This window comes from Oryctolagus cuniculus, chromosome 1 (genome assembly GCF_051225735.1).
Source record: "Oryctolagus cuniculus isolate XC-2025 breed Fujian yellow rabbit chromosome 1, ASM5122573v1, whole genome shotgun sequence".
In the NCBI taxonomy this organism is placed as follows: domain Eukaryota; kingdom Metazoa; phylum Chordata; class Mammalia; order Lagomorpha; family Leporidae; genus Oryctolagus; species Oryctolagus cuniculus.
Window position 1 is genome coordinate 141,652,739 of NC_142867.1, and position 27,017 is coordinate 141,679,755.

The 27,017-nt window shown below is 52.4% G+C and overlaps 1 protein-coding gene across 2 annotated transcripts in view; it reads right to left on the reverse strand.

Annotated features, from left to right (window-relative positions):
- Nucleotides 1–618: 618 nt before the first annotated feature.
- Nucleotides 619–27,017, reverse strand: part of ERCC6L2 (ERCC excision repair 6 like 2) — a 135,963-nt gene continuing 109,564 nt past the window's right edge. The window contains exons 18-19 of one of the 2 annotated variants that reach the window (XM_089335745.1): nucleotides 23,132–23,295; nucleotides 619–8,134 (exon numbers count right to left, since the gene is read on the reverse strand). In XM_089335745.1, coding sequence (XP_089191871.1) covers nucleotides 7,903–8,134; nucleotides 23,132–23,295 — 396 coding nt within the window. In that variant the 3' untranslated portion in view covers nucleotides 619–7,902. Of the gene's footprint in view, nucleotides 8,135–15,118; nucleotides 17,427–23,131; nucleotides 23,296–27,017 lie in introns of those variants that run through there. The other variant, XM_008257721.5, reaches the window with a different exon arrangement.

Consider the following 27,017-nt stretch of genomic DNA (forward strand, 5'->3'; position numbering starts at 1 on the left):
GCAGGCCAGCCCTCTACCTGGCTGTGAGTGGCGGCCGCCATGGTGGGGGGTGGCCGTGCGCTCCTCTCTCCAGCCCGCCTGCCGCTGTGCCTCTGGGCAGTGTCTGCCTGGCCTGCGGGTCTGAGACCTCGGAAACAAGGTGTAGGTGGGCGTGGGCTCTCCCCGCTCCCTAGTGGCCTTCTCCACAGGCACTGGGCTGAGTGCTTTGTAAACATCTTACCCAGCTCCACAAATGCCCTCCGCAGAAGAGGGGATCCTCCCAGCTTCTCCTCGGGGTGGTGGCTAATGCTAAGGGGCCCCAGACCCCTGCGGGCCATCAGGAAGTTTCCACGGGTTGTACTCATTCACTAGTGCATCTGCGTTAAATTACCACGAACTTGGGGGTTCAAGCAACCGGGCTTCCTCTCTTGCGGTTCCGTGGGGGAGAAGTCTCCCTGGCTGAGACTGGAGCTTCGGAGGGCTGGCTTCCTCCCTGAAGGCTCCTCGGGAGAATTCAAGGCCCAGCTGCTGCACTCCCTGGCTGACCGTCTCGTGCATGGGCACAGTCAGCACCAGCAGGCAAGTCCTTCTCACACCCAGTCGCGTCTTCTTCCACTTACAAATTTTATTTATTTTCATTTCTATTTAAAGGCACAGATTCAGAGAGAGGGGAGACAGAGTGAGCGAGTGAGCGAGTGAGAGAGTTATCTCCTATTCACTGCTTGACTCCCCCAATGCGTACGACAGCCAGGGCTGGAGCAGGCCAAGGCCAAGGTCCTGGAGCTCCATCTGGGTCTCCCACACAGGTGGTGGGGACTCAAGTACCTGAGCCACCCCCTGCTGGCTCCCAAGGTGAGCATTGGCAGGAAGCTGGAGTGGAAGCCGAGAAGCTGGGATGCAAACCAGGCACTCCTGTGTGGGGGGTGGGCATCCCAAGCAGTGGCTTAACCACTGTGCCCAGCACCTACCCCTCTTCCGCTCCCAAGGAGTTGTACGATTGCACTGGGCCCGCCTGGATGACCCAGCCTCCTCGCCCTGTCTGAGGCTCTGCCGATGAGCAAGCTGAAGTCTGCCTTGCGCACTAACTGCTCTTCACTCTGCAGGGAGTGCAGCCACAGGGGCTGAGGGTGCGAACGCTGTTGAGGGGCCGTCGTCCCGCCAGCCTCAGGGGCCCACAGCAAAATCAGAAAATCGACAGAGTTGTGATTTTCCCGTGAACCTAACTCATCTTCAAAACTATAATTTCGAACTCCCTTTGGAGCGGGGGTGGGGATGGGGGAGTAGTTAAACAGTATGACGCGTGCTTTTGTGAACTTTTCCAGGGTCATGAGGTTCCAACCTGGGTCAAGTTCCAACCTTGGGACAGAGTCAGCTCCACGTGCACCCTGCTGTATTACAGTGTGGGCTCCCGACAGGATCTTTCTAAAGAACAAGTCTAAGTTCATGTCTATTCTATGACAAGTTTCTCAGCTGTTTTAAAATGTATTTGAAAGGCAGAGAGACAGAGGCAGAGACAAACAGATAGAGAATGCCCATCCACAGATTTTACTCTCCAAATACCTGCAACAGCCAGGGCTGGGCCAGGCCAAAGCTAGGAGCCGGGAATTCCATCCAGGTCTCCTGTGTGTGTGGCAGGGACCTAAGTATTGGGTCATTGTCTGCTGCCTCCCAGAGTGTGCCTTAGCAGGGAGCTGAATCAGAAGCAGTTTCAATATGGGGTGCGTGTGTCCTGAGCGGTGCCTTAACTGCTGTGCAAATGCCCACCCCTTCAGTCATGTTTTATTATTATTATTATTATTATTATTATGCTTTAAAACAAACCTGGGGGCTGGCGCTGTGGCGTAGTGGATAAAGCCACCGCCTGCAGTGCCTGCATCTCTTATGGGCGTTGGTTCGAGTCCTGGCTGCTCCACCTCCCATCTAGCTTTTTGCTATGGCCTAGGTCCTTAGGCCCCTGCACTCGCATGGGAGATCCCGAAGAAGCTCCAGGCTCCTGGCTTCGGATTGGCCCAGCTCTGGCTGTTGAGGCCATTTGGGGAGTGAACCAGTGGATGGAAGACCTCTCTCTCTCTCTCTCTCTCTCTCTCTGCCTCTCTGTAACTTTGCTTTTCAAATTACAAGTAAATCAATAATAATAATAAAGAAACCTGAAGCCCCTTAGTGGGACACCCCGGGCATTCTGGGCTCCTGTCCCTGCCTCTTCCCAGCCTCACGGCTCATCTGAGTGTGGCCCTGCCTTTCCTTCAAATGCCCTGGGCCTCTGCCTGTCTTTTCCCTCGCTGCCCTTTTCATCACGATGTTCTTTCTTGTTGTCAAAGGCCTCCTCTTCCAGGAAGCCTCCCCTGCAGATGCAACACTTTGAGATTCCCGCCACACAGTGTGCGTGAAGGCACAGTCAAGACGCAGTAGAAGTTGGAGCTCCATCTCCCTGATGAGCCCGGGGAGGGAGACCCTCCTGTGACGCTGGCAGGCCCTCGGGGCACGTGGGATATGTGTTCTTGTCTGGCACCTGCGCAACCACAGCAATCCAGGTGGCCTTCACACAAGAGGGCCCCCAGCTCGGGGGAGCCCTCTAGGGACCAGCAGTGGTCTCATCTGGTCCACAGTGAATGCAGAGTCCCCGGCCTCCATGATGTCCACCACGGGAGGACGGAGGTTCCTGGGACCAGGTTTCTGAGGGGCTTCTTGGGGAGCGGAGAGCAGTGAGGCACTGGGGGCAGCTGGGCTGTGTGCTCCCGTCAACCTGACGTGAACCCCAGTCCTCGTCACGTGCCTGGTGTCCCCGCGCAGGGCAGGTGAAAGGCCTCGCGAGACCACTGCTCACTTCCTGCCAGCTGCGTGCGGCCTTGGATCCTGCACCAGGGGCACGGATGACAACTGTGTGTCCCGCCCAAGACTCTGCCCCACGACATGTGCAGGCAGAGAGAGGCCCAGTCTTTGACTTCCTGAGAGACTGGAGGAGGAGAGTGTGGTTCCTGGGTCCAGCTCCCCCTGCATACCTAGTTCCCAGGAAGTTGTTTTGTTTTATAAACAGCCCCCCAAAACAAATTGTTCCTTATTACACATCAATCCAATGTAGGAATTGGGAATTACGGATGGCTTCCTGCACCTCCCAGGAGTAAGTATCAGATTCAGAGCAGAAACCACGTCTGGGCCTGAATCCTACTGGAAGCGATTTCTTGCAGTTCTTATTAACGCCTGGCGACGGGTGGGTATACAAACACGTGAATATTAGAATTTGGTGGATAAGCAAATAAATGACAGTTACAGGAGTTAAGCACTTGTCACAAAGGCTTTGACGCAGAGAGATGCCTACATGCAAACCACTGATGGTCACCCCTGGGGCCTGGCTCTTAGATGCAGCAGGAGGCTGGGCCCTGCCTGGAGGACAGGAATGAGAAACTAGGGCACGGCTGATGAGCAGAAAGATTCACGATTGGAGTTTTTAAGCCAGCTATGAGCCTTGAGTGTGCGAGTTTTCACCTGCCCAGGATAGGGCCCTCTCACAGGCCACTGAGTGCCCGGCGGAGTGGGTGGAGGACACTGGTGTCTTAGAGATGGCCGATGTCATCACCTCCCGGCCACGCAAAGGCACTGACAGGCTCTAGCCACGCCCCCAACCCCCCCATTCCTTCAGTCCTTCACCCCCACCAGTCCTCACCCCCGCACTGTTGGTGAGATGACTGTTGCCTTCCAGTAGCTGTGAGATACGAGCCGCCCTTTGGAGCTCTCTCAGCTCTGCCATGTGACCTCACGACACCATGGATGGAGGACAAGGCTGCCACAGCACAGCCACGGAAGCAGCAGTCAGTTAATACAGACACCCAAACACCGGGGCCAGGGAGATGGACAGGTGGCGGGAGACAGACTTCCGGACCCTGCGGGAGTCAGGGCAAAGCTCTCTGCAGAAGCAGAGTCAGGTCTTCGCCAAGTTCAAGGGCAAAGCTCTCTGCAGAAGCAGTTGCTGGGGAGCGAGGAAGCTGGGGAAAAGGGGCTGGAGCCAGGCGCTGCCTGGAGCTTCCCTTGTAGCAAAGCAGGCACTGCCCGGCCCAGCTCAGCTGCCCCAAGGGAAAGGGACCTGCTCCTTCCTGGATGTGTCCAGTGGGAATCATGGGGGTGACTTTTCAGGTCTGGGGTTCCCTGGTCTTTGCTTGATGCAGGGGAGGATGCAGGGGGCTGGCCTTGGGGCTCAGAGTGTGCATAGAAGAAGGGTTGGGGCAGCCAGGTATCACTTGGAAACTTTGAGGAAGGAGGACTAGGAAGTAGCTTCCCACTGGCTCCCTGCCTGTAGGTACACACGTCGCTCATGGGCCGCACTTGGAGCCGAACCCACGCCACGACGACAACGCGTGACATGTCACCATCAGGCTGGGGGCCTGTGACTCCCATGCTGTCCACAGGGAGCTGAGTCTGACAATAGCGGAAGCACAGTGGGCATATCCATGAGCTGTTGCTGTGGCCACAGGATGGGCAGCCTGCGTCTGCTGGGGTGGCGTCAGGCCAAGGGTCCCCAGGGACACCAGGAAGCAAAGACGGCCCAGGGACCTGCACCCTTGGCTTGTTATTTGCAAACAGCAAAGGAAACCCAGATGGAGCTGGGGGCTGCCCTCAGGGTTCTGGCATGTGACCAGCCCACGCCTCCACCCACAGGCTCAGGCACCTCGGCTGTATGGCCTTCGGAAAGCAACTGGGTCGGAGCAGGTCTTGGACTCTGATGATGCTGGGATATTAGGTTCTCTTGATGCAAGCCCTCCTTTGCCTGTTGGGAAAGGGACAGGTTTATTCTGGCTAGGCCTCGGCGGCAGATATATCATGTGGGTCACTTTGGAAGCCTCCAGGCACTCAACACGGAGCTCTGGGTGCCCTTGTATTCAAGAACAATCCATGGGGCCAGTGCTGTGGTGTAGTGGGTAACGCCGCAGCCTGCAGCACCAGCATCACGGATGGGTGCCAGTTTGAATCCCAGCTGCTTCACTTCCCATCCAGCTTTCTGCTAATGGCCTGGGAAAGCAGTAGAAGATGGCCTAAATCCTTGGGCCCCTGCACCTATGTGGGAGACCTGGAAGAAGCTCTTGGCTCCTGGCTTCAGATCGGCATAGCTCCAACCATTGTGGCCAACTGAGGAGTGCACCAGCAGATGGAAGACCTCTCTCTCTCTCTCTCTCTCTCTCTCTGTGTGTGTGTGTGTGTGTAACTCTGACTTTCAAATAAATAAATAAATCTTAAAAAAAAAAAAAGGGACAATCCAGGCCTTGGCTCCTAGAGAGACCTGCCCTGATCACTCTTCCTAAAAAAACATTAGCAGCAAAAACCACGAAAACACTCCGAACCTAAACAAACCAAATCAAACAGCCCATGCCGGCCTGTGGCATGCACACGCTTCACTGTCTGGGAACATTGGTCTCTATGGTTGTTCGTGGTCTCCTTCTCGGTGGCTGTGGGCTCCTGGACCACAGGGATCATGTCTGCATGGCCACTGCTGAGTCCCTGGCTCACAGCCATGGCAGAAAAGACTGGGAAATGAATGAATGATCGTGCTTTCCAATGGACTTGGGGTCTGTGTTCAGCAGGTGTGGTGACACCCGCTGACGTGGAGATGGCTACCATGAAGGAAGAGCTTTGTACTCCCAGAAGCTGTTAGGCAGGGCACGCAGCTTGGCTGGCTCAGGGCGGGGGGTGGTTTGAACCCCCCACCCCACCCCACAGGCTCTGGGCTGTACAGTGGGGCCCTTGTGGTCCAGAACCTGGCGACTGGGCCAGAGGGCTACTGTGGCTCGGAAAGGCTGGAGTCAGACAGGGCAGGCTATGTAGGGCATAGGTCGTGGATTACCAGTGTGTCAGTGTCAAGGTAAAAGGCACCTTTGTAGGCAGCTGATCGCGCTTGAGAACCGCATGCACGTGAGGTGCCCTGAGACGACTCCAGGTAGCCCTTCATTTCTTTTTTTTTTTTTTTTTCTTTTTTGACAGGCAGAGTGGGCAGTGAGAGAGAGACAGAGAGAAAGGTCTTCCTTTGCCATTGGTTCACCCTCCAATGCTGCTGCGCCTGGCGCGCTGCGTGCGGCCGGTGCACCGCGCTGATCTGAAAGCAGGAGCCAGGTGCTTCTCCTGGTCTCCCATAGGGTGCAGGGCCCAAGCACTTGGGCCATCCTCCACTGCACTCCCGGGCCACAGCAGAGAGCTGGCCTGGAAGAGGGGCAACCGGGACAGAATCCGGCGCCCCGACCAGGACTAGAACCCGGGTGCCAGCGCCGTTAGGCGGAGGATTAGCCTATTGAGCCGCGGCGCTGGCCGCCTTTCATTTCTGATCATCCTAAAGTCAACAGGTCCCCTACAAGTCGAGTGCCCATGAACTCCTCAGTGCCGAACCGTCTCTTCCGATTTCCCTCCCAGCCTTTGTGTTGCGCTTGAGCATAATCCAGAACTCCGCGTCTATTGGAAGGACGGAGGGCTCCGGGCACTGGCATCCGGGCCAGGAGACAAGCTGGGATACTTCCTGAACCCTCTCAATTCCCGTGCTGGTCACTGTCCTGACTTCTGTGTGTCCAACTAATTTTGTTCAAATGATATTTGTGAAATTCATCTACATTTTGCAGATAGTTGAAGACAGCTCATTCTAGCTGCTGTATAGTGAGTACTCTCTGCTGTATGAAGACAACATCATTTATTTATCTATTTCCATGTCAGTTAGCATCTGCCCAGTTGGGGAGCCATGACCCCCTCACAGCCTGTTTGCAAGTTTCCTGTGGACAACTTGATTCAGAAAAAGGGGCATCTACTGGAAGCATTCTAAACAGCTCCCGGAACAGAAGGAAAAGGCAAACAGCCAGGCTGTTAAAAGGTTTCCCTCACCCAGGGACAAGGCAGAGAGAACCTGCGGACAGTCTCTTTGGGGCAGTATAGCCCTAAGTTGCTCAGCCTGTAGGGGGCAGGCTTCCCTGTCTATGCTGTGCACAATGCAGGCAGCCTCATGAGCATGGAACAAAAAGATTTGTGGCTAAGCCAGTGGGGAAAGCTGGCTGGAAAGGGTCACACAACTTTGGAAAATGCTAATCCAAAAGAGTGCAAACGAGGAGGGGCTGAGAACACAGGCTTGGTGTCAAGCTTTGGTGCTAAGATTTTTTTTTTTCTTTCTAGAAAGCAGAAGACTGAAAATAGATGGCAGTTCTCCCTTGGCCCGCCGCACTGGGATATGCACCTGACCTGGAGTTCCGACTCCTCCCCCTCGGCACTTGGCACTTGGCTCTTGGCTTTGCAACCGGGCTCAGCGTCCTGCACAGGCGCAGTTGCTTTTTGGTTTGCTCACTACTGCCACCTTGGAAGATCAGGTTTGATCACATTGGGCTATTCTGGGGGCGAATAGGTTGAGGAAGACCCTGTCAGAGCAGTTGGGGGTCTTTGGCGGTAGGGTGTGGCCGCTCTTTGCTTAAGCTGGAGCCTCGTGGCAGGTGTGGTGGGGGCCTAGACCTTGCGACGCTTGCGTCTGTCCTGTCCCAGCATGGGGGGCGGGTGTGTGTCTGGGGCCGGTGTTAAGAGGAGTGCGTCATTCCCAGGCAGGGGGTGTGAAGTAGGAACAGGAGTCCCGCAAAGCCACGCGGTCACTGCCACGGTCACCCGCCGCCATCTCGCGCGAGGACATATTTCTGAGCACCGAAGCAGAGCCCAGGGCAGCACGTCCTCCTGGGGAGACCTCCTTCTCCACAGCTCTCTCTTCCCCTTGCAGTGACCCCGCTGCCTGCCTGTTATTAGGCGCCAAAGCCATGCCCCTCCCACCGTCCTGCCCCCTGCTCTGTGCTGGTGGGACCAGCGGGCTCCCTGGGGGTCAGAGACGGAGGCTGGGGGCTGAGCAGGCCCGGGAGGGCCACCAGTGAGATCCCGCCAGCATCACCCCCGGGATCTCCCACAGTGGCTCCCTCCCAGATTTCTCTAGAAGAAAGCTGAAAATGAGGAGGTAGAGTTACGAGTCGAGATTTGATTGGTTGCTGAGTAAATACGGTACTTGGGAGAGGTTGAAGCATCCACGTGAAAAGGGAGGTGCTCCGAGCTGGGGGACCGGGTCAGCGGCTGATGGCCGTTCATGAGCCAGGTTAGGATGAGTTCTGCTTTGCACACCATGAATGGGAGGTGCTGGCCGATCAGCCCAGGTCTGAGCATGAACCTGGAAGAGAGGGCGGGGGGAGGAAGAGAATTTGCACTCGTGCTGGAAGCACGGACTCGAATGGAGAGGAGCCTCGGAGGCTGCGCAGTGTGCTGCTACCATAATGAAATCCCCGGGACAGGCTTCCCTTCTAAGGAAAACAGGCTGACCCGGCCCACAGCTTGGAAGGCTGCATGGGGCAGGCTCCTGCTGGGGTGCGAAGCCCAAGGCAGATGGTGCAGTGTGCACACAGTCCACCTGAGCTTGTATCAGGCTTGGCGCCACTCTGGTACTCTTCCTCAGTTGGTCAGAATGCGTGGTGAGCTGGGAAGCAGGGGAGAGGCAGGTCCCGGACTCAGGCTTTCGTGAGAACTAGCTTCTGAGGGCAGCCCCCAGGGACCTAACCACCTTCCACGAAGCCCCGCCTCCTACAGGTTCTGCCACCACTCTGGAGCCCACGCCAGTGACATGTGGGCCCTCACCCCTAACACATGCAGATCACAGCAGCATCCTAGGAAACTTAAGGGCCACATGGAGACCAAGAAGAGGCTGACACAAAGAGGCTCTCTATAGTTGCAAGGTGGCCGGTGCATAACGAATCTTCCCAGGCAGACGAATCAATCAATTCACAGGCTTTTATTGGGGTTCCACTCCCGGGCGAGGTTCCCTGGTCCCAACAGAGCAACAGAGCAGGGGCCGGGGAAGTCGCGCGTCAGAGATTGGGAGAGCTCCTTTTATAGACTCAGGGCGTGGGGGTTAAAGGTTGAGGCGGGTCTGATCCTCATTGGTTGACCTTTAGGCACCCGCGGGGACCTTGACAAGGACTTTTCTTCCCCGGAAGTGCAGGTAGGGACTCTCCATTCCCGGAAGTGTAGGCCTTCCCTCCTTGAGGATCCCAAAGCTACCAATAGTCAAGGAGCAGACCCTTGAAGAACCAGCCAGTGGTTCTACCTGTGATGTCATGGCCACGTCCCTTTCTACAGATTGGAGGGGTGGTGCTTTCAGTTCACTTCCGGGAAGCAATTTGGGTTGAAGGAAACAGGTGTAAAGTTACTTAGCATGTGATCTCTGGCAGATAAATGTGGATACTAAGACACCCCTTGTGATGCAAATAGAGAAGTGGATCTTGAGAAAGAAAAAGCAACTCTTGTCTGGTGATGCCTCTCACTTCCCTCTGCTCAACTTCCAGGGGCCGTCAGAATGTGGGCTGTCAGTGACAGACTCAGTAGCCAGCGGCTCCCTGCAGAGGCGACTCTTTTAGGTCTTGTCTAAATCCTGTGCATTTCCCATGCTCCTGTGTCTCGTGTTCTGTACCCGCAGGAGACTGGGACAATCTCTAAACAGCCCCAATGCATTCTTCTTACTGCCCCGGCCCCATTTTATCAATGGGACAACTGAGGAAGAGTACCAGAGTGGCGCCAAGCCCGATACAAGCTCAGGAGGAGCAGCCCAGGGCTCTATCTGGAACTAGCACTGGGTTTTTCAAGCACTTTCAAGTGTTCACAAAGAAAACATTAGAACAGTTAGACGAAGCACGGCTGCAAATACATAGAATGAACCTGAGACTGAGGGGGACGGTGCTTGCTCCCGTGGTGAAAAACAGGGTGAGCAGAGGGAAGCTGATGCTCTTTGGGTCCCTTTGGATGTCACATTACCGGTCTTCATAGCAAAATGAGTGGGAAATTATAGAAAAAAGTAGTAAGGCCACTGGAAAGATATATATTTCGGGGGTTGGGGGGTTAGGGTAAGTATTATATAATGGGTACACGCCAGAAACACAACCCACGGATTGACTGGAGCCACCGTGGATCGCACCTCCCTGGTTGCCAATTGTCTTGTTTCGTCCATCTCATGCACGCCATGGCAGGGTGTGCGGTGGATGATTGCGGCCAATGCCCTGGCAGGAAATGGGGGCTAGGGACACTTGCGGTGTTCCTGCTGGGCACTGGAAAGGACTGACCCCTGATTTCCCAGCCACTAATTCACCCCTGAAATTCCACCCCCCACTGCACTCCCATGCCCCACCGCCAATCCAAGAAAGTGGAGACAGCTGGGGCGAGGAGAACACTATGGAAATGTTCTGAGCCTGCCCAGCCAAGAAACTTGACTCACAAACGTGGATGAGAACAGCACCGTTGAGGTCTCCCAGATCACCCTGCACCTGAAGCCGGCACTCACAGGCTTAGTATTGCTGTCTGCAGACATGGGCTGCCTGCCACAGGGCGCAGCCGGTGCGGTGGCCACTGTTAGGACTGAATGGCTTAGGCATGGGGGCCGGTGTCGCTGCCATTTCTTTCCCCCCTCAGCCCGCCTGCCAGAGAAAATAACGCTTGCAATAGGCCAGGTCCCCGCGTGCTTTCCCAAGCTCTTGGGAAAGCGCTGTGGAAAATGGATTAGAGAGGAAGGCTGCCCGGGGAGATGTCTGCAGGCGTCCAGATGGAGGCCTGGTGCGGGGAACACAGCGGAGAAACGCTCCCTGGGGCTTGAGAGCAGGTTGGGAGCGGGCCCTTGGCCCAGCGCGCCGGCCTCGACGGTGCAGGGGCGGGAAGGCAGCGTGCGCGGGGCTGGGGCTCCGGCGGCGGGGGAGTGGTCGCGTACGTGGGGGGTCCGCGCCCAGCGCAGCTGGCCCCGGGGCTGGTGGAGGCGGAGAGGTGCTAAGCCCGACTTCCTCGGGGCCCGGCCAGCTTCGCGGTTGCCTGGCGGGCCCGGCGCAGCCCCCGGGGGCCCTGGCGGACGCCGCATTTGGCAAAGCCACGGGCTCGGAGCTGCCCAGCTTCCTTCCTCCGGCTTCCCGCGACCTCGGTGGGAGCCGCGCTCGCAGGGGATCAGGTTGGGGCTGGAGTTCCCGCGGGCCGCCGTCCAGACCGCAGAAGCCGCCGCCGTCAGCGTGCAGGCGGTGGGGGGGGGGGGGGCGGGCTCGAGTTGTCCTAGGTCCCAGCGGCATCCTGGTGCGCCGCTCCCTGGGCGGGCGCGTGCGGGAGGCCGCCCCGCTGTGCCCCTCGCAGGCCCGCGTTCTGCCCACTACGGCACCATCGCGAGCCCCAGAGCTTTCCCTGGCCTCCCGCGCCGCCCACGGGGACCCCGCCGGGCCGGGGCGTAATTACCCACTCCCCTGGCACCCTGCAGCTCTAGGGTGGCGTCTGCTTGCGGGCGGGTTTGGGCGCGGGGCTGGGGAGCAGCCTTCTAGCTGATGGCCCCGGGGTCGTCACTCCGGCGCTCTTTCCTCCGCCACTGCACGCCCCTCTCTCTTCTGTGGCCAGTCCACGACAGGAACCGCTTTATTCAAAGGCCCTCATTTCTCCTTATTCTGGGTTTTAAAGGTCAAGGAAGGCACCAAGGCCTCTCTGGTCACCTCCCAGCCCCAGGCACGTTTCTTCTGGGTTTTCACAGCCGGCTCCCACGCCCTCCCCGCAGGCTAAGCTCTTTGGGACTTGCTCAACCCGCTAACAAAATGACATCTATAGAAAGAGGTATTCTTGGAGGCTGGGCCCTGTGGCATTGGTGTGTGTGTGGGGGAGCCACCTGCAGTGCTGGCCCCTGGTTACAACCCAGCTGCTCCACTTCTGAGCCAGCTTCCTGCTGATGCGCCCGGGAAAGCAGCTGAGGATGGTCCAAGTGCTTGGGCCCCTGCACTCATATGAGAGACCAGGAAGAAGCTCCTGGCTTTAGCCTGGCCCAGCAGTGGCAGCTGGACTATTTAGGGAGTGATAGAAGATCTCTCTTCCTCTGCCTGTTTTTCTGTAATTCTGACTTATTAATAAATAAATAAATAATTTTTTAAAAGAGGCATTTTTGCTTTTTACTATAAGAGAGCAGTAAAAAGCCAAGAATGCCAATTGGGTATGGCCAGTGTTAATGACAGAAAGATACCAAATTCACATTACGATTGGTCTTTAATTTGGAAATCAGGGAATATAACCAGCACAATTTGTTAACTCACAACAAAGTGAATAAAGGACGCGTCGACAAAGCATAATCAGAAAAAGAGTGCTGTTTGTGGGTTCTCTTCCCCAAAATGTTAAAATTCATTTAACAAAAGTTGCCACCTCAGCCATTTCTAAGTATACATTTCAGTGACACTAAATACACTCATATAGTTATGCTGCTGTCACCACAATCCATCTCCAGAATTCTTTTAATTTTGAAGAACTGAAACCATACCCACTAAACATCAGGTCCCCATTCTTCTTTCTAGCCCCGGCAACCACCATTTCACTTTGTTTCTAGGTATTTGCTTAACCTTGCGTGAGCTCAAGGTTCACAAGCGTCAGAGTTGTCTTCCTTTTCAAGGCTGTATAATATTCCATGCGGTGCGTGCATACCTCTACCCTGTTTTGCTTATCCAGTCATTGCTGATGGAGGTTTGTGTTGCTTCCAGGTCTAGCTATTGTGCTATGGACGTGGGCATGCAAATATGTGTGGATATCTTTATAGATCCTAACAACTTTGGGGCCTGACACACACACACACACACACACACGCACACACACACAGGCCCCATCGCGGGCTCAGCTGCACGTCCGCTGGTGTCACACGGGGGTGGGAGTGGGGTGAGGGTGGGACTGACGGAAGAGCCACTGTGGACGCAGTCCTGGAGGGGCAGAGGGTCAAGCAGTGTGGCACTGGTGTCAAAGCCAAACCCCAGACAAAGCCAGTGTATCAGATAAAGTCCCTGACCCAGAGTCTCCTGGGTGCTGACAAGCCCCTGCAGGTGGTTCTGAGTTGCCTTCCTGGGGACTGGAAACCCACAGCCTTGGAGGTCGGCAGGAAGAGCCATCTGTGTCTTTCCTCCTAGGGGCAGGAGTACACACGGGAAGGACTGTTTCCATGCTGACCCCCTGCAAGGCCCTCAGAGCCCAGCCCGTCCTCCTGTGGTGGCTCTGCCCACCTGCCGCAGACATCGTGTGCTCCAGTGCACAGGGCTGCCCCCCACCCCCCACCCCCCGGGGGAGAGCGGCTTAGGAGCATCCCTGGAGGGGCTCCCAGAAACACTGGGTGGCGGATGTTTTGAAGAAGCAGGTAGGAGATGGGACTGGAGCAGTCACACCCATGGTGACTAAGTGAGAAGTGACCAGCTTCAGCGACAGCCATGGTGAGTTCTAGATCCACTCTAACTGGACTTGGAACACGGAGCTATGGACCTCTAGTTCCCTCCCTGTAAAAAATGACCTACAGGCAGGCAGTGGTCCTCATTCTTTTGGATTTCCTAAACCAGTACACGTGAGATAAAACTTTGGGACTGACATATGACTAGCAACTTCTGTATCAAGTAAAGGTAATGAAGCAGACTACATCTAAGATCTATTTTCATTTTATAAAAATGGCTATTTTAACATCATAAAGGAAAGATAGCTTTGCAATTTAAAAGCTGCATGCATTGAACTGAAATTGAAAAAGCCACCATTCCCTGGGGCTTTCTCACCAGCTCATCTCTGCCAACAAGCGCGCCTTTGCCTTCAATCTGTGGGGGCCCATGCTGTGCATTTCCTGTAAGGGGTGGGGGTGTCTCAGGGCTTTCAGCAAACCCTGGGTAATTCTACTGCAACCGGCTGTGTATCTCACCTCACTTTCCAACGTTCATGGTTGCACGGTGAGTGCTAGCAGCCAGAAAGTATCACTGCTTTCAAAAGAAGTAAAAAGGATAGGTTGTGGCATGATTGTGAATCATGGAAATTTGAAGTTTTTCATTTTATTTTTTTAAAGCAATGCTCTCACCACAGTTGTTTTCATACTGGTGCTCCTTGGAGTCACGGCAGTGCTGCTGCAACTGTCAGATCTCCAACTTAATTGTTTCAATAACGGAGCTTCTAAAGTATAATTCAGCTGCTTTTAAAACTGCCTGAATACCCTTGACCCAGTCTGTGTATAACTGAAAGGCCTGGGGGCTGGCGCTGTGGGGCAGCAGGTTAAACTCCTGGCCTGAAGCGCCAGCATCCCATATGGGCACTGGTTTAAGACCCGGCTGCTCTACTTCCAATCCAGCTCTCTGATATGGTCTGGGAAAGCAGTGGAACTTGGGCCCCTGCACCTGCATGGGAGACCCGGAAGAAGCTCCTGGCTCCTGGCTTCAGATCACGCAGCTCTGGCCGTTGCAGCCATCTGGGGAATGAACCAGCGGATGGAAGATCTCTCTCTGCCTCTCTATAACTCTGTCTTTCAAATAAATATAATAAATAAATAAAAAATTTTAAGGGCGGAAAGAAACTGAGGGATTGGCCTCATCACACCGGTGCAGTTGGCAGAACCTCACCAGGGGAGTGAGGGTAGGAGAGGCTCCTGCTGCAGTCCTTTCATGGCGTCTGTTCCCAGAGTCGTTAATGCTGGAACCAAATCTTGGTGCACCGAAGAGTCAACTCTGACGGCTTCCCTTGAAACACTGACTGGCTCCTCTTGACACTGAACTTTGCACCCTGCCTGTTGCTAAGTGATAATAATGATGACTGTGTTAGAGACTAATTTTTAAGCTCAGGTCTAGGTTTCTTCTCCCATTTGGACTACCACTGATAAAAGTCACTTTGATAGTATTTCTTTATGTTATGCCGATGTGTGCAGAGCTAATATTTGTACAAATATCATTTTGATTCTAAGGTCATGTCCATGTAAAAGATTGTAAAGCTATCTTATGAGAGATGTGTTTTATTAAATGCCTGAATGCTCCTGTCCCGTGTATAACTGAGATGAGTGGTATCTGCTTCTCAGAGCTGCAGACGACTGAGCACACGGAAGGCTAACGACATCTGCCTGCCAGGTCTACTGCAGACCGACGCATTATGTGTTTATTTTACAGGAAGACCCTCAATGGACGAAGTCTGAGAAGTCTGGACACAACTCAGCTGCAAGTGGCAAACAAATGACCAGCTATATAACCTTAAGCAATGGTTTCCAAGTCATGGTTCCCAGCATTAGTGGGCCAGGAAATCAATCTATTGGGTTATGATAGCATCAACACACACACACACACACACACACCCCAGCCTAGGAGAGAAAAATAACAAAGTTGCATGCTTTAAGGGTAAACATTACTTTATAAACATTTTATTTCAACATGCAGGAGTCTATACGTAATGGGTGACGATACAAAATATATTTCATAGTTCTCTAAGGCAAAACATTGTTGTTCCAAAGAAAAATATACTTGGCCATTGGGTCTCTGGAGAAAGGGTTTTTTTTTAACCTCTGAGCAATGACTGTACTAGCTGGGTACTCAGAGGCCCTCTGCGGTCAGCAACAATGACCGCTGCACACAGCCACTTCCTGAAGCACACTTCTTCCGCAGAGCGCTGTGAGCCTGGCTGAGGGGAAGGTGGGAGAACACACCAGTGAGGCCTCGGGTCTCTGCCCACCCCGTGCCAGGCGCCACGCCAGGAGCCCGACAGAGGCGGTTCTTTACAGACAGGATGCCCTGTCCTTCACCTGTAGCTGTATCCCATCTAGCACGGAACATAGGGACTGAGTGGATGTGTCCAACTAAACGAATTCAGCTATGAGACTGTCCCACTTTGGTTATAAACCATATAGATTAAATTCAACAAAATATAACAATTTCAAATAAAACCAAATGTTTCTTTATTTCTTCCTAGTTCATCAAATGTAAAAGCACTGTGCAAAGGTTTATTTATCTCAATTAAATCATCAAAGTTGTATAAAAAGTTGAGGCACTGGTGTCTGTGGCTATTGATAAATAATCATATTACTTTAGTATCACATCTCATATAATATCATAGGTATACAGCATTTACCCCTGGATTCTGAGCTGCTACAAAATTGCCATTTTAATATCATACCATACATTCATTACTAGCTATGGCTTTAATCTAAATAATTTAATAATACTAGAACATGATACCTAGGAAACACAATTATTTTCCGAATCATAGGAAAGAAACACATCTGTGTACACCTGATTTAGAGGGTGGGTGGGCATGACTTGGCCTACGACTGAATGGAACTTGGGAGAGTGAACCAAAGCTTTTTTAAACTGGAAGAGACACTCCCACTGATCAGGTTCAAACCCTTCATCGTTCATGTTAGCAAACAGATGCACCTCAGGGAACGTGGCTTACCTCCGGTCACGTAATGACACGCTAAGAAAGTTGTTCCAGGTCTTCCGATAATACATCTAGAATCTTTCTCATCTCTCAACAGAGGTTTATGATAAAATACAATGTTGCTTCCTAAAAGATCCATACGGATATCAAAGAAGACAAGCCACAGGATATCAAGGAAGACAAGCCACGATAATATTTTAGGCTTTCAAAACATTCTAACGCGAGAATGTAATGGAATCTTGTGTCGAGACAGCTGTGTCCGAGGCGGAGCGCGCAGGGTGGCGGCGCTGGAGTTCACGGGCGCACCGGTCCGTTTTCAGGCCTCTGCTCCTCTCTGCGTGTTGTTGGTTGTGTTCTCATCTGTGTCACTCGAGTGGAATGTCTTCCACAAAAACTTCTCATTGGACTTCCAGAGAGACGTTTCTCGCTCGCCTCTGCTCCTGGAGGGGGCTTTCTCACACAGGGTCTCGATGACGGCCAAGTCGGTGAATTTACTGAGGCTGTCGGCACTCTGCTCATTCAAGATGTCCCAGAAATCCTTGGGCCGCTGCTTTGCTTTCTCCACGGGCCCTGAAAGGGCTCTCCTTGGCAGCTGTGTGGGGCCGCTCCGGGGCGTTTTAAAGAGGTCCTCAAGAATGGAGGTGTCACCCAGCAGGCCTCCCACAGAGGCGCCCCCTGCCACGGGGCCTTCTGGCTTCCTGCTTTCCGGCTTGCAGAGCAGCCTGCTTCTTGAAACGCCCGTCCCGCTGGTGCCCTGCTGGTCTTTCCCGGCGTCTGCCCACCTCCTCTCCTGTCCCTTGGAGTTTCCGTCCAGGGAACTGGATGCCCCGGCACCTTTGGATGCGTGGCTGTTTTTCCCGTCATCAACCCCTTGGGTAGAGCCAAGAGTTCCTGCATTGCTAGGAAGCGCTTCTTCTTGGCAGGAACCGTGACTGGGAAACTGAACTGACTTTCCCTTGTGGGCTGCTGGGCTGCAGGTGTGAGAAATGCTGTTGGTCGACTCTTTAAAAGTCAAGGCTTCAGAACCCGACAGCCTTCTTCTGATACGAGAGTCTCCTTCTTGGGATTTACTCCTGACGCTGGCGGATTTGATGGATTCTGAAGCAGCGTCTGCTGTGAAGAACCCTTTCACTTCCGGGTACTGAGAAGCATAAAAGTCTTGGAGCATTTCCCGGCGCTCTTCTGATGTGGCACTCGTTATCTGTCTCGCAAACTCCTTTACGGAAGACAGGTTAAAGTAAGAGGCCATTTCTTCAAATTGTTTTCTGGAGATTTAATGAATAAAGCCAGTGGTTACTTTCAGTACACTTGATTTTTAAAGAACACATCACACGGGACAGGAAGTGCAGAGGCAAAGCAATGCAATCCTGTTCCTTCCGGCGTACGTTTGCTTGCTGCCATGATGAAAATGCGTTTCATCCTAGTGGTATGTGATCTCTCTCCTTATGCTACTGAGAAAAATATTTTAGCTCATGAAATCACCAGCTTTTAAAGTTACCCTGATTTATACTGGAAGGTATTTCCTATGAATTATGAGATCCCAGCATGCTACTCCTCCAGTGAGCTGATTTATGAGGGACGTGAGAATCATACTTTACATAATGCAGATTGAAAGTCTATACTGCATTCAGGTCTCATGACATAAATTGTCAACGAAGGGTCTTAATGAATAGAAAAAGGAAAACTCTGAAAAATGGAGAAGGAAGCACCTTGTCCTTCTCGCTCCTTTTCCCTTTCATCTAGCCACAGAGCATGAAAATGTCAGGAGTTCTGGATGAGCCTCAGCAAAGTCCTTCTCGGAGGAAGCCAGATCCTCCCCACCCCTGCCCAGATGGTCCGACCTCAGCACGGACAGCTAACCCAGGAAGTCAGGTGCGCTTCGCAGAAGTGAGCCGCATTCTTGGTGTAAGAGACTGATTACCACCGTTATGTGCACGTGTGAGGGGATGGGCCTTCCGGAACCCTGGGATCAAATGGGCGGAGACCTCAAGCGACGGGCTCCGCTCCTGGCTCCAGGTTGGGGTGCCGGGGACTGACAGTGTCTCCTGCCCATTCCAGGCCCCCAGTCTTGTTGAAGTACTGCCCTCCAATGCACCGACATACGGAGACAGGGCCTTCAGGAGGCAGTTAGGGGCAAAGGACATCATGAGGATGGGGCCTTCATCCGGGAGGATCAGTCCTCCAACAGAGAGATTTCAGAGAGCCAGCACAGTGTGTCTCTGCACCCCTCTTCCTCTCTGTGGGAGCACTCACTGAGAAGGTGAGCCTCCACAAGCCAGGAAAAGGGCCCTCACTAGAAGCCCAACCTGCTAACACCTTCACCTGGGTGTCCTCACCTCCGGAGCCGTGGGAACAGCTTCCGACGGTGTCAGCCCGACTCTGACAGGGCGTAGGCTTTGCTGGTGCAGAGTCGGGGCCACGTGTGAGGAGGGCCCAGCATCTGTACACATATGCCGTGCATGGTGTTGCAGCACGAGGTGAACAGTCTCAAAGTTTCAGAATTCTATTTTATATAGTAGTTCCTTAAAACATTCACTTATTCATTCAGCACCACATTTTTATGTGCTAGGCAGAGTAGCAGGAACTATACAATGGTGAACAAGCCTCACACCCTCATCTTTAAGAGTTCGCAATCTAGTCAGGGGAGACGTGCAAGAAAAGCAAACCAGGATGGAGTCGTGAACCCCATGAAGGAGCTAAATGCAGGGTCCCCTTGGCGCTCCCTGCAGGGGCTCCTAAGCCAGCGATGGGTAGTGGGCAGGATGGGTAGGGAAGGCTTCTCCCAGTCACCTTGAATCAGACAGGAAAAGGAGAGTGAGGAAGCCTTCCAGAGAGAGAGAGAGAGAGACAGAGACAGAGTCAGAGAGAGAGGGGAGGGAGGGCACAGGTACACAGACGGGCAGGAGAAACTGCTCGGGAAGAGGCTGAACATCCCAGGGGTCTGCAGGCCAAGGTCGCCAAGTCTGAAGTTCATCCCACACAGCAGGCAGAACCCTCAGGGTGAACCGATGATTTGTATTTAATGTATGTAGGGAGGTGCTCCAATGCCACGTCTATGTTTTGCCACTCAGACCAAGGGACATAAAGCCTGGCTTCCTCTAATGCTAGTGGGTGGCCACAGTGCACGCTTGCTCTCGTGGCTTCTGGTCATCACGCTGCTGTCCTGTTGACGGACCCACATCTAGATGCTGTTCACACCTGCCCAACAGGCACGTCGTCTCCAATGCAACATTTAGTAACACAAACACAAGCATCCACACTTCTGTCCTGGAAGCTGCCCGTGCTCTTGCGGGAAAGCTGGGAGTAATAAGAGGGTATTACTTTACCCACCATCTCCAAATTCACTCTCATACTCAGTCTGTCTATGAATTCTTTGTGCTTGTAAAGATTAAGTGATTGCTGAGGTTACAAGCTGGTGTCTTTTATTTACCCAAGGCTCGGTGGTGCTTCACAGCGGCCGTAGTAACTCCACCTCTGCCGCGCTGGAGCCGTGACCTTGCCTGTGAGCTTGCCTGTGGCCCTGCGGGGCCGGCTGTGCCAGGGCAGCTGCTTCCTCCGCTTTACCTCAACAGACTGCACGTAAATGAGGCCACACAGTTTACCCCTTACACCAGAGGATGGGATACATCATCATTCGGTTTACTTTGCCTTCCAACTCACTGCCAGAATTCTGGGTCTTCCAAAGAGTTTCTCTAAGAATCTAAGACGCTTCAAGGTAACCCAGGGGGCACAAGCCAGCCACTTTGTGCAGAAAACAAGTAAACCAGAGTAGACTCCCTTATGCTGGTCAGGGCAGGTGGGCGGGGTCTTCTGGCAAACGTCCCGATAGTATTTGTGTATCAGGGGATAACACATAACATCCTCTCCCCTTTTCTTGAGGAACTGGGCGGGGGGGGGGGGGGGGAGCACAGCCAGAACCTTTCTGAAGATTCTGCCTAAGCTTTCTGAAGGGACAGCAGGCTGAACACTTCATCCAGATGACCACGAGGCTGCAGCGTGGCCTGGGCCTGGAGCCTGACTGGCTAGCGGGGAGAGCGGGAAACGGGGCGTCAGCTGCTCAGGCACTGTGCTGAGTCAGGCTCCGGGCTCTAACACCAGACGCCCTTCACCTCTCCACTGAGCATGAGACGTTTAGTCCCGCGGCTGGAGGGAGGCAAACCCAGATCACCGCCCGCCTGCCCTCGGTGCTTCTGCACACGGTGCGAGCAGGGATGAAGACACATGCGCTCCCTCAAGACAGGCGACTGTGCACAGGAAAAGGCACACCCTGCACTGCGGCCGCCGTGGGCCCGTCTGTGAGGACATGGCACTGCCCAGGTGGCCGGGGGAGGTGCTCACCTTCTGTGCAGCCCACCTGCCACCCAGCACCCCGAGGGGCTGGGGGTCAGCCCTCCCAGGGAAAGCTGATGTCCAGTAGTCTGGAAGTAGCCAACACCCCTACACGAAGTGCTTTGACCCCACAGAGCCAGCACTGTTCCCTCCCTGTCCCCAGGAGCCACCAGAACCAGTCCAACCATGGCCCTGCCCCTGCTTTCCCAGGTCATGTGTTCCGACTGTCTTTTCCTCCCATCTGCTCCAGCCCCTCACCCTCCCGAATCACGCCTGGTGGTCCTAGCACCAGGCAATGACCTACCTGCTGCCCTGTGTCTTCTGTTCCCAAGCTGAACGGCCCTCCAGTCCCCTGAGGACAACGCCTCCTCCCACGCAGTCTATGCAGAGCGGGGCTCTCGGGCTCGGGGTTCGCCCTTCACTTTGCTGCTTCCAGACCTTGGTTTTCTCCTAAAATTTCCCCCCTCTTTAAGGATGATGCTACCCAGCTAAACCATTTCTCCCTCATCTTGTTAGGTGCCCAAAACATAGCCAAAGAATGAATAAAATGCCCTTAATTATTTCATTTCCCTGCCCATGACAACAATGCTGTGACACACTTGTGACCTAAGTCTTCCGAGTCACCACTCTTTTGCTTTCTTGCTGCCTGTCAGCCTCCACTCTGTCTCGTGTTCAATGTCATATTCACTCCTTTATGACCTTCCTGAAGCTTGCTAGCTTCTCTCTTCTTCCATTCTAACCCCTGGCAGAACCCAGCCATCTCCTGTTGCGTGTCTACAACAGAGTGAAGCTTGCTGAATGAAAACTGCACGCGTGGAATTACTCTTGGATGGGGACTTCACGGCACACCCAGGAATTCCAGTCCCACCAAGCTCTGTTTCCAACTCTGTGAATGATTGACTTCATAACTTCTCTCCTTAGATCTCTCGCCTTCCGAACGGATGGATTTGATTCACTGAGAAAATACGACATCCATGCCCATGTCTGTCCCTTCCCTGAATGGCAAAGGCCGGACCTCCGCCAGGGGGTCTGGATGCTGCCATCACCTGCCTCTGGGACTTGACTGTCATCATCTCTCTGGTATGATTTATTTTTTTTCTGAGTGATCTTTCCTTTCCACACACAAACAGGATCTATTATCTTCCTAACTTAAAAAACAAACAACCCCCCCCCCCACAAAAAAAAGTACCCATGATGCTGCAATGGCCTCCATCTCTTGTGCCTTCTTACAACCATTCTTAGAGAGCCGCTGCGAGTGCCCCTCTCCCTGCTGGCTCTCCCCACCCCAGGATCTGCCACGGATTCTCAGAAGGCCCATGCCAGGGCAGACTTCCCCACGCCATCTGATTCTGGCTCTCTGTAGCCTGTGATACAGGCAAGCTCTCGCTCCCTCCAGTAAGTCTTACTTCTCGGGGAAGTCAGGACACTGAACTGCGTTTCTGCCCGTGGAGCACCCCGGAGGACTTCTGCCCTGGGCTCTGTCCTGGGCTGCTCCCTCCTTCTGGGCTCTGTTCCCAGCCTGTTCACACAGTCCCATGGCTCTGAAAACCACTTCTGACTCTATGCTGATGACTCCAAATTTAAACCCCCAACCCCCAGTCCACAGCGGCAAAGCTACTGCCTGTTCAGTGTATCTGTAGACTTCTACTGGTTTTCCCCATTCAGTAAGTCTGCTCTGTTGCTCAGGACAGAAAGTTAGGAGTCAGTCTAGTTCCTTCTCTTTCCCAAACTGGTCCACGACTAAGCCGATAGCACCCACTGGCTCTATCCCCCATGGCAGCCGTTCCTGGGCAAACCAGCCTGTGTTCCTGCTGCTCTTGTGCACAGCGGAGCTGGTGCCATCTCAGCAAACACACGTTGGATCACGCATTCTTCGACAGCTTCCTGCTGCACTCTGAACAAAATTGACACTCTTGCCACAGTCTCTGGGGCCTCCCGGCCCTGCGCCACCTGGGTCTCCACCTCCACCTCGCATCACTCTCTGCCTGCTTGTTGGGCACCAACTCTGGTCTGCTCTCAGGGCCTTGAGCAGACCAAGCCGCCACCTGCCTCCAAGGTGCTCTCCTCTGGGGCCCTGCATGGTTACCCTTCAGGTCTTGACCTGAGTGCCACCTGTGCGCAAAGGTCTTCCCGCACTGCCCTGCAGAAGGTCACACGGCCCCACCCTGCCCCACACAGACACATCCCATTCTTCTCTACCACGGCAGCCAACCCATTTCTTCTGTTACCATTTCCTAACTATTTATTTGTAAGCGTTCGTTTTTTAAAATTCTATGGCTCAATGCCAGGCCCTGCGCTACTACACGATAAGCTCTATGCCTTGTCTGTTTTTACACCATATTCAGCTCTCAGCACAACGCCCCTGGGCACATGTTAGGTGCCCAAAACATAGCTGAAGAATGGATGAATAAAATGCACTTAATTATTTCATTTCTTTATACAAAATGACTTCATTAAAAATAAATTTAGGGATCAGCTTTCTAAAAACACGTAAAAGGTTTGGAATTCATTTGTTAAAGTGTACAAGTTCAGGCTTTTCTGAAATATGGCTATAACTCAGATCATCTGTGTATCTTACTAAGGAGCTGCACGTCTTTTGAGAGTTCTCCTCAGAGTCTAGTGCCTGTCATGGACGACGTACCTGCGGATTCCTCTTGGCGTCTCTCCGATTATGAAGGTGGTCTGCTCTGTCCGGTAGACCCTTTTCTTCTTCTGGCTCACGGGGTGCGGAACGCACAGAGGAAGTGAAACGCCTCCTTCACTTGGTGGCTGGCCTCTCTCTGTAGGCCTGTTTTCTTCACATGTCTGAGAAAAAGGAAAGGAAGAGAAAACTAAGTCTGCAGGGCCAGCGCTGTGGCACAGTGGGTTAAAGCCCTGGCCTGAAGCGCCGGCATCCTATACGGGTACTGGTTCTAGTCCTGGCTGCTCCTCTTCCGATCCAGCTCTCTGCTATGGCCTGGGAAAGTAGTAGAAGATGGCCCAAGTCCTTGGGCCCCTGCACCCACGTGGGAGACCTGCAGGAAGCTCCTGGCTCCTGGCTTTGGATCAGCTCAGGTCCGGCCATTGCAGCCATTTGAGGAGTGAACCAGTGGATGGAAGACCTCTCTGTCTCTACCTCTCTCTGTAACTCTGCCTTTCAAATAAATAAAAATAAATCTTTAAAAACAACAACAACAAAGCTAAGTCTGGAAAAATAGTCATTTTTGGTCAAATAAGGACAATGTCTTATTTATTTAATTTCTACCAATACTCACTATGGTGAAATGAACCAGATCCTGCATTGTCAGAAGATGCCAACCCAGATCTATAAAAGGCTGACCCCTGGGGGCAGGCATTTGGGCTGGTGGTTATGTGCAGTCCATTTCGGAGTACCTGATTCAAGTCCTGGCTCTACTCATGGTGCCAGCTTCCTGCTAAGGCGCACGCTTGCAGGGGTGATGGCTCAGGCAGTCAGGGTCCTTTCAGTCACACAGGTGACCTGGACTGGGGAAGGCTCCTGGTCCTAACTGTGGTCTACCCCAGGGAGCCCACTCTGTCTCGTAAGCAAGCAAGCAAACAAAAAAGATGATACTTATATAGGGAGAAAGTACTTTCATATGTTTCTTAAAGACATAACATGACTGGCAATAATATGGTATTTCTATTGTGAAGACTGTGAGTGGGCATACTGATATACCAGCTAACATCTGCTATCCCTGATAAAGATAGAAATTAATGATCATATAAATGATGGTACAAAATGGGATATATAATTAAAAATAATTTATTTTATTTATTTGAAAGGCAGAGAAACAAAGACATAGACAGACAGGGATCTCTCATCTACTGGCCCACTCCCCAAATTCCTACAACTGCTGGGACTGGGCCAGGCTGAAGCCAGAAGATGAGAACTCAGTCCGGGTCTCCCATATGGGAAGCAGTGATCTAGCTACTTGCGCCATCACCTGCTGTCTCCAAGGATGTGCACTGGCATAAAGCTGGGACTGGGAGCGGAGCCGGCACTCCAACCTGGTACTCCCCGATCGGGTGTGGGCGTCCAAGGGGCATCCTAACCACTCACTGCACCAAATGTCCACCCGGGGATATCTAACACTTTTTTTTTTTTTGACAGGCAGAGTGGACAGTGAGAGAGAGAGACAGAGAGAAAGGTCTTCCTTTGCCGTTGGTTCACTCTCCAATGGCCGCCGCAACCGGCGCGCTGCGGCCAGTGCACTGCGCTGATCCGATGGCAGGAGCCAGGAGCCAGGTGCTTTTCCTGGTCTCCCATGGGGTGCAGGGCCCAAGCACTTGGGCCATCCTCCACTGCACTCCCGGGCCACAGCGGAGAGCTGGCCTGGAAAAGGGGCAACTGGGACAGAATCCGGCGCCCCAACTGGGACTAGAACCCGGTGTGCCGGCGCCGCAGGCGGAAGATTAGCCTAGTGAGCCGCGGCGCCGGCCATCTAACGCTTTTAAACTCAGGAATTTCTCTCAAAATTCTTAAGCAGTCTTTCAGTCATTTAATTTTTACATACGTAAATAAGCTTGTAAAAGTAATAATTTTTACATGATAAATAAGAAATCATTTTCATAGAGTCTACTTTTTAAGTGTTTCTGGACTGGAATATTTAGTAGTTTTAAAATGTTAACTATAGCTAGTTAAGTTACACAAAGAAGCACACTTACTTTTAGGTCATGGTTGCTTGCTTAATGTAAATGGTTACCACTGTGGGTCAACCAAAAAATTTCCCTGTGAACAGGTATAGTGTGCATAGGCAAAAAGTCCTCACCACATACCAAACAGAAATACTGGGCACAATTTACTAATGATATCAACAAAATTATACTTGAACTCCAGAGTAAGAGAGTAAAATCCCTAGGTGCCAAAAACTAGGACGTGACTACACGGCAGTGGGCAGGGCTGGAGCGCGTTGCCCCAGTGTGGCAACTGAATTACAACCTACAAGACCCCAAGTACAGAGGGAGAGGGAGTAAGAACAAAGACATCAACCACCACTGGAATGAGGACATCCAATTTGTAAATCAAAGCTGGGAAGGCCCCATCTGGGGACACAGGTTAGAAGCTGGCCACCATCCTACTCTAGAATTGCTGGGGTGGGGTGGGGAGGGAGGTGGAATGCCCAGCTGGTAACATCTGTGGGATCTGATTTGCACCACCTGGGTGGTGTGTAAAATCTACACTGAAAATCAATGTTAAAAAATTGGCCCCAAACCAGGGAAAACCATTGATCTCAATGAGGGGTGAATACAAAAACACACCATAGGAAGACTTCCATAATCTAGAGAATGCTTGTGATTCCAAAGGGGAAAAAAAAAAAGAGTAGTTAAGACAAAAATTATAAAAAAAAAAAAAAACCCACATAAAACCTGCCACTGTGAAGGTGGGCAGATACCCAAATATGAGAACTCTACTCTTGGGGTTATAGAAAGAGACTAAATTATTAGTATGTCCAGAAACAAAAGAAGGAATAGAATCCATTAGCAAGAAGTGGGCTTTAAACAGGCAGAGCTGAGAAAGAACCAGATACAAAAAGGAGCTACAGTTTTGAAATAAAAAATAGAGACAGAAACAAACTCAAAGTATGGGTTAAGCAACAGACTAAACAGGCCTATAGAGGTAGCTGGTAATGACAGAACAATAAAGTCCCTCAGAATGTAGTGCGGCGATAAAGAACCGAGGACTTGTAGCATCTTAGGAACTTTGGCAGATCTACAAAACGCTAGCAGGGTCAGCATCCAAGACATGGTGGCAGAGAACTGAAAGAAGGCACGAACCCTCAAATTGAAAAAGAGGAATTCCTAGTGGGAAAAAGAAAATAAACACAGGGAGTACCTTAAAAACTACTGGGGAGAAAAGACAAGGTACCCTACAGAGAAATGACAAAGATCGGGTTTCTCCATACCATCACCACCAGAAGGTAGAGCAAACACCTGTCAACCTCACATTCTATAGCCACGTAAACTATCATTTAGGAAAGTTTCAGACAAATACTACTAGAGTTTATCAGTCACAGACTCTTACAGATGATAATTTTTCTTTTGATAGAAATGGATTGAATGGATTGAATAGATTGAAGTGGCACACACTTAATGAATGAAGGTAGAGAGTGGCTTCTCATTCTATACATATTTACTCAGCACCTGTTATGTTCTTGTCACCAGGCTACACATTTGTGATACGAAGATGTTTATATATACAAAGAGGTCCCTACCCTTAGGGGATTCAAGTGACAGGCCAGTTTTTTTTTTTTTTTCTTAAAATAAAGATTTACTTCTTTGTTAGGGAGGGAGAGAGAGAGAGAGAGACAGAGACAGAGAGAGAAAGAAATGCATCTTTCTTTTGCTGGTTCACTCCCCAAAATGCTGCAACAGTTAGGGCTAAGCCAGGCTGAAGCCAGGATCCAGGAACCCAGGTGGGTCTCATACACAGATGGCAGGGGCCAAAGTACTTGGGTCACCATCCACTGCAAGTGCATAAGCAGGAAGCTGGATAGGAAGCAGAGTAGCCAGGCCTTGAGCAGGTGCTG